General features: G+C 33.3%; 1 protein-coding gene across 1 annotated transcript in view; it reads right to left on the minus strand.

Moving 5' to 3' along the window:
• Positions 1-514: 514 nt before the first annotated feature.
• The window catches only part of LOC106473263, a 39,658-nt gene continuing 32,215 nt past the window's right edge, over positions 515-7,957 (minus strand). The window contains exon 8 of the mRNA XM_013933948.2: positions 515-1,066. Coding sequence (XP_013789402.2) covers positions 515-1,066 — 552 coding nt within the window. The remainder of the gene's footprint in view (positions 1,067-7,957) is intronic.

Here is a 7,957-nt window from a genome sequence, read left to right on the forward strand (position 1 = left end):
TCTTCAACAATATTCCTAGTTAATGGGTGTGATATAAGTAATCTTCAACAATATTCCTAGTTAATGTGTGAATATAAGTAATATATAATATAAGTAATATATATATAAGTAATATATAATATATAATGGGTGTGATATAAGTAATCTTTAACAATATTCCTAGTTAATAAATCTTTAAGTGGTGGAATACTGCAACACCAAATGTACAGGTCTTAGGGTTAGCAATCCTTTACTGGTGGAATACTGCAACACCAAATGTACAAGTCTTAGGATTAGAAATCCTTAGCTGACGGAGCACTGCTACATCAAATGTATAAATCTTTATCTGACGAAGCACAGCTACATCAAACATACAAGTTTTAGGATTAGAAGTCCTTAGCTGATGAAGCAATACTACACTAGACGTCTATGTCTTAAGGTTAGAAATCTTTAGCTGGTGGAGTAGTGTAACATCAAATAGACAAGTCTTAGGGTTAGCAATCCTTAACTGGTGGAATACTGCTACATCAAGTGTTCAAGTCTTAGGATTAGAAATCCTCAGCTGGTGGATCATTTCTACACAAAATGTACAAGTCTTGCATACAGAATACCAACCTGCTTGATAGTTGTACTTTAACGTTATTTGACCTTCTGTTTGTCCATTAACTGTTGCTAGTTCCTCTGTTGCTTCCTGCTCCTCCTTCAATTCACAATCTTTTACTTTGGTATCCACTGTCAGTTGATTTTCATGGGACAGTGTTTTAATGTTAATTTGGGTTTTGTCTGGAACTAACTCTTCTTGTGAAAACGTCTTACTGCTGAATTCATTGTCAGTATTTTGATCTTCATTTTGAGCTTTCTTGTTATCTAAGTTACTTTTTATAATCTGATTTTCTCCTTTATCCATCAAGTTAATTTGGTTTTTTTCCACTACTTGTTCTTCATGACTAAGTTTTCTGTTGGTTTGGGTCTTTCCTTCTACTTTATACTGATCTTCTTGTAACATTCCAATTGGATCAACAGATTCCTGAGAACGGAGATTAGGTGAGACTTGTCCTGGTGTTGGAGGCAAATTGGGAATTGTGTTCTATAAAAAACATAACTTAAAAATATAAGAAAGGAAACTATGCTCTAGCAAAAACAAACTTTTTTCACATACTGATTACTAACATATAAACTCAACAAACAAGAATGTTGTAAGCATAGTTATTACAGATGGAAATTAATATTTAGCAATATTTATAGTGGTAATAGTAAAAACCTTACACCACAGCCAATACCTCTAAAAACCATTAATCAGTAGCAGGTGGAATTATTATATGATGATTATTAAAAACTCAACTTCCTACATTTAACATATTTAATTTAATCAGTTTAACATAATATTTGTACTATTAGAAATTACACTTAGATAAGTTGAATATTATTAAATCAACCCTTTTAGTATATCACATTTATAGGTAAACATTCTGATTCAGAAAAATATTAATGGCTTTCTTTTTCTTTGATTCTGGCTACCATCTGTGTCCTTTTTTATCATCACTGATGTTAATTAAAAACAGAAATACAACAAGCTTGGTTTTCTACTGAGAACTTAAACCCTGGTGGGGCATTCTTCCACATAAAAAAATTAATACGTTGCTTGGTCCATTAGGTACAAGATTACTTGTATCATACCCATTAACTAGGAATATTGTTAAAGATTACTTATATCACACCCATTAACTAGGAATATTGTTAAAGATTACTTATATCACACCCATTAACTAGGAATATTGTTAAAGATTACTTATATCACACCCACTGCAACACCAAATGTACAAGTCTTAGGGTTAGGGGAGGGCCCATATGACATAGTGGATCGTCTCTCAGACATGACTTTTCAAATAAAATGTGGTCAACGAGGTAAACAGGCTTTGGCATTATCAAGGTCCAGGACATTTCAGTTGGAATGAAATGAATAACAGAAAAAATTATGCTGCTGAAGACGTGTCACCTGAAAAAGCCATTATTAGAGAAGAAACTCTACCCCGTTTTGAGAAGGAAAACAGTGAAGCCGTTAATGAAGTTACTACCACTAATGTGACTGCTACTGATAATGGGATATTTCCTGATGAAGCAGATGAATCCCACGTAAAGCAGAAGCCAATAAGACAGAGACCAGTACGAAAGAAGAAACGTCCTGTAAAATTAAGAGACTTTGTTGTATTTTAATTTTGTGTTTGTAAATTCTGTACATTTAATTAAGTTATTATTAATTATCTATTGGTTAAATGTATGTGGCTATTGTTCAGGACGAAACAATACTAAGGAAGGGGCAGTGTTACAACAGTGGAAGTCATGCACGCTGGAGTTTCTCAAAGGATCATGAATTTGCCCGGCAACTCTAGTCTGATGAAGATACCTTCTTTTTAGTATATAAGCCTGACGAGAAAAATCAGCACGATTGAAGAGATAGATAATTGAATCAAGCGAACAGTAGGCACTGTAAGTAAAGTGTGTGAATCACTGTGATTTATAGCATGTGTTAGAAAAGTTGTTAAGTGTATTTCAAAGTTTGTATCGAGAAAGAATAAACTAGTTTTAATCAAGAAAGGACTTGTATCACTGAAGTTTCTGGGAAAGAATTTCTTCGGGAAATTAACAAACAAGCAGATAAGCAACAGTATATTAAGCTTGGAATAGCCCTAGGTAATGATGTAAACAAACATGTGTATAACAAAATACAAAACTATCAAACGAAAAACAAAAGGAATATGGCACATCCACAAGCGTAAACTTAAAAGAAAGTTTAGAACATAGATGGAAAAAAAAGCATCAAAAAGAACAATTTCTTTAACAGTCCTCAGAAAAATTCTGGTCACATATGAATTCAATTAATTTTACACTTATTAATTTTTGATCAAACCATAACGACTTAGTTAAATTAAATTTAATACATTTGAAAAATAAATCCAAATGATGTAAAAACGATTAAGTTGCCTATTATCACTTATATTAGGTTAAACAATTAAAAAATTATTAAATTATTTACAATTAAAAGAAGTATACATTCAAATAACTGCACAATAAATAATTTATTCAAAATAGGGTTCAACCCTAAAAAGACTACATGTTTGGTATTCTAGGTCACAATCTCCAGTCTTTTTATTGCTGGTCCCTATTTTCAATAAATTATTTATAGTGCAAATATTTTAAAACTGTAACTCTTTTAATTGTATATATATATATACTCAGAAGAGCCATATTAATTTATTTATTAAATTGTGTGTTTTCATTTATAGCACAGATTAAACAGTAAAAACAATAAACCATTAAATTATTTGTTTTTCATTCAAATTTAATGATAAATTAAGAAAAATAATAATATTGTAGTTGCCAAAATTGATAAGGATGACCAAATTGTCAGTTTAGAAAAAAGTAATTATAACAGTAAAAAATTAAAGAAATGTTGAAAGTTGATTCATATAACAAAGTTAAAACGGATCCTGATTCAATGCTTCTTAACTGAGTAAAAACTGTTGTCAAAAATTGTCACTTTGACTGCTAATGAAAGGAAGCGTTTAAACCCGTGAGATTTATTTTGCCTTGGTTTTATGTCCTTCTGGAATTCCATAAAATTGGTATTCTGTTCTATCTTATTGTGAGCAATACTGATTCTTCGTCACACTTGTATGTTAAATCTATTAATAAAAATGTTCCTTTTTACTAATTCTCACATTTATATAATAAAAACTTCATTAGACTTTCTAAAACAACTCAAATAGTTAATTTGGAATCAAAGAATCAATTAGCTTCATTTTGAGTAGTCTCTCTTTTCACAAACGTTCCTGCAGAAAATGTACGATGTTGCACTGAACATAGAGTAGCAAGTTATCTTTATTAGAAGCTTTTGATATTGTAAATCTTAGCTGATGTTGCAACATCGTTCGAAGGCAGGATATTAACCACTCACTGTTCAGAACTCCAGTTCCTAGCCCTGTCCATCTTAACAAAGCATGCAAGTAGCAGTGGGTGAGTAGTCTGTTAGAATGCCATTCTGTTGTGATTGGGCATTCACTGGCTTGTGGAGAAAAAAAATATTCTATATAAGGCTGGTGGAGCATTCATGCTTTTCACAAGCAGCACAAGGATGAAGCTGGAAATCATAAAGCAAGCTCTTCTCTGGATTACTAAAAGCACTGAACCATTAATAGACAATGACACCAACATAATATCTGCAACTGACTCACAGTCAACACATGATAAAATTCAGAGTGGTTTGTTCCATGATGAATGACAGAAATAAAGCAACTATATAGTAAGACCATCACTTGGATGTATGTACAAGGCCATGTAGAGGTAAAGCTAAACAAGGAAAGGTTGCTTGTACCAACTTGTACAAGAAGCCCCTTTATGAAACCCAGTGCAACTCTACTTGCAGGATATCACCCACCTCTGTACTATTAAGGTAAAAGCAGCATCGATGGAAGGTCTCCATCATTACAAATCATTAAGAGCAAATGAGACTGCTGGAAAAGAAATTACTAAATTGTGTAGCTAGGAAAACAAACGATGGTAAATCAATAAGATAATACACAGCCAGAAGGCTACTGATAGCATTAGTAAAGAAACTCTTGTCTATCACCTGCAAGACTGCCAATGGTGCAACCCCTGAGATTGTCATCTAGTTTTCAACTTAACTCAACAATCCAATGCTATGTTTGTAACACATATTTTAAAGTTTGATAAAACTTTCACAGGCAAATTAAGGGTTCAGTTATGAATCCCTCTTATCTTCACCATCCCCTATTGTGTGGGCTAATTATGCATGAATTTGAAACCTGTGCTTTAAATACTGCTTTATTTAAACCAGATGTTTGGAGATATGTGGATGATTCATTTCTTATGTGGTGGCATGGTATTAATAAGTTAATTGATTTTAAAAACTAAATAAATTTGGCAAGCCTTATTTTCAGTTCATGCTAGAAACTGAAGGGGAAGGTTGTCTGAAATTTTCTGGAGATGACTGATAAACGTAATAAAGGTTTTCTTTCTGCTGTCCAGAAAACCATTTTCAATTGTCCTACCACCATACAGGTGTCGTGTCACCCCTGGTAAAAAATATTGCCTGCTTTCTTTACGTTTGACTTTAAGAGCTTTAAATATCTGTACCTATCATAAAGATTCATTGTTACAGTCGAATTTTTTAAAAGTGTGTTGTCAATGATAGAGGATTTAATTCTAACATCACAGACAGGATTTATAATAAGTACTGTTACAGGTTAAAGAAATCACAATGTACTAGTAAATACTTATTTGGATAATACGGAAATGGGATTCCCATATGCTCAGGGTATTTCCACAAAACTAGGTAACATATTTAACAATAAGATTAATTGCTGTATGTAAAATATTCTCCCCATCATAGGTTAACAAATTTTATCACAAAGTAGAACAGGATAAAAAAATATGGTATCTATAAACTTCCATGTATCTGTAGTTTAATTTGCATTGGTCAGACATGCAGAAATTTGGAATTTAGAGTCAAGGAACATGAAAATGCTGTAAGATAAACATAAATTAAATAAATCAGCTTTGACTGAACATGTGGGGAGACCTGTTCATTCTATCAATTAGCATAACATTTAATTAGTTAAACAGACTGATAAAAGAAAATGCATTAAATATTACAGAATCTTTGGAAATCATGAAAAACTGTGATATTATTCTATATAAAGATTTTGGTCTGGGTATTACAGAAATTAAATTTTGAAAATCTATTTTGTAAACATAGAGGGCATAACAGGTTGGCAAATTATGTAAGTCACTTAAATCTTGTATGTGTGTGAACCTGTTAAGGTATACAAGTTGTCTCTCATTGTAACTCCTTGCTTCTCCTAAAGAGGGCAGTGTAGATTACTGCTGAAACAACAGGGTTTAACATCCTTTTTTATTAAAGTTTTATAGTGCAAATAATATTAACATTGTAGTGTGTTTTAGTTTTACATTAATTAAAATTACTATGGCACCATCTTAATCACATTAATTTACTACATTCTAACCCCCACCCGTACCCATAACCACTACTACACACCGTATCTTTGATAATTTCCAGCTTTGGTAACCCTTGGGGTTTCTTCAGAGAAGCTACTTCAGACTGAAGCTGTAGAAGAAAGGAACGGTCATACTGTTTTTTACCTTCCAGATTAAGTGGACTCCACTGATCTGTGAAAGAACAATTCCAACAAGTTTCAACTACTTACAATTTTTTTTATCATAAAAGTTGTTAGTGTGATTTAACTTGTAAAAAAATCACCTGTGGAAAACAACTACATAGGTATGAAATCAGCCATTAAAAATAAATAATTAACTGTAATTTATACTTCTATTTTACTGCTAAAATCTATGAAATTGTTTATTATCCCTGCATATAAGTAGTGAACTCTGAATTTATTATGTATAATTAGCTGTTTTTGTATAGTTCATGTGAAGTTCAGCAAAAAACAAAAATTGTACAGATCAAAACATCTTAAGAGTTGAATAACAATAACACAGTAAATTAAATATTGAAATTCTTTGTATGCTACTTTAACTTCTTTGTCTACACAGATTATAAGTACTTGATAAGCTACACTAACACTTTATTAGCTGGTGGAGCATTACTAAACAAAAATGTACAAGTTTTAAGGTTAGAATTTAATAATTAGAGAAACACTTATGTACCAAACATGTCTTAAAGTGTAGAATAACGAATCTAGTGAAGTATTATTTCACCAAATGTACAAGTCTTAGGGTAAAAAATATTTAAGTGGTGGAATACTGCAACACCAAATGTACAGGTCTTAGGGTTAGAAATCTTTAAGTGGTGGAATACTGCAACACCAAATGTACAAGTCTTAGGATTAGAAATCCTTAGCTGACGGAGCAATGCTACATCAAATGTATAAATCTTTATCTGACGAAGCACAGCTACATCAAACATACAAGTTTTAGGGTAAAAAATCTTTAAGTGGTGGAATATGGAGAAGACAACTTAGGAGACTTCCCTTTGGTCTTCCTGGGATTATACAACCACACCTTGTCTCCTGGTACAAAGCTGACTTCAGTAGATCTCTTATCATAACATAGCTTCATGGAATCAGCAGACGTTTTCAAGTTTGAACGCACTTGATGGCGAATATCATCCATCCTTTCAGATAACACTTTCACGAAAGCTGACACATTTTTAGGCAACTCTTCGTAATGTGGGCGTCCTCTTATCAGATCCACTGGCAACCGAAGTTTCCGACCAAACATCAACTTTGCTGGAGTGTATCCAGTGGCTTCATGCTCTGCTGTTCTATAGGTCATCAACAGAGGAGGGAGTAAGACATACCAGTCATCTTGACGGCTATTACAAAACTTTGCCAATTCCTATCCAAGTGTCCAATTGTACTTTTCTACCATCCCATCAGACTGTGGGTGAAGTGGCGTTGTCCTCGTCTTTCGTATGCCAAACAACTTGCAGCATTCATGGAACACAGCTGATTCAAAGTTACTGCCTTGATCTGAATGCAGTTCGTATGGCATACCAAACCTGAAGAATAAATCACTAATAGCTGAAGCTACAGTTGTAGCTTCCTGATTTGGTATTGCATATGCTTCAGGCCACTTGGTAAAATAATCCATCACCACACAAATGTACCTGTTTGCAGCACGAGTTTGGAGTAAAGGACCAGCAATGTCAACGACTACTCTTTCCATTGGTGTGCCAACTTGATATAACTTCATTGGTGCACGTCCCTTATGCTTGGGTCCCCTTTTAACACAACATGTACTGCATGTCCTGCACCATTCTTCCACATCTTACCTCATACCTATCCAGTAAAATCTTTGTCGTAGGTGACTCAATGTCTTCTTAACCCCGAGATGTCCTCCTGTTAAACTATTATGGGATTTACGCAGCACAACTTCCCGTATCTTTCATGGTATAACTGTTTGCCAGGTCGTCACTTTC

Source organism: Limulus polyphemus, unplaced genomic scaffold (assembly GCF_000517525.1).
Source record: "Limulus polyphemus unplaced genomic scaffold, Limulus_polyphemus-2.1.2 Scaffold6018, whole genome shotgun sequence".
Lineage (NCBI taxonomy): Eukaryota > Metazoa > Arthropoda > Merostomata > Xiphosura > Limulidae > Limulus > Limulus polyphemus.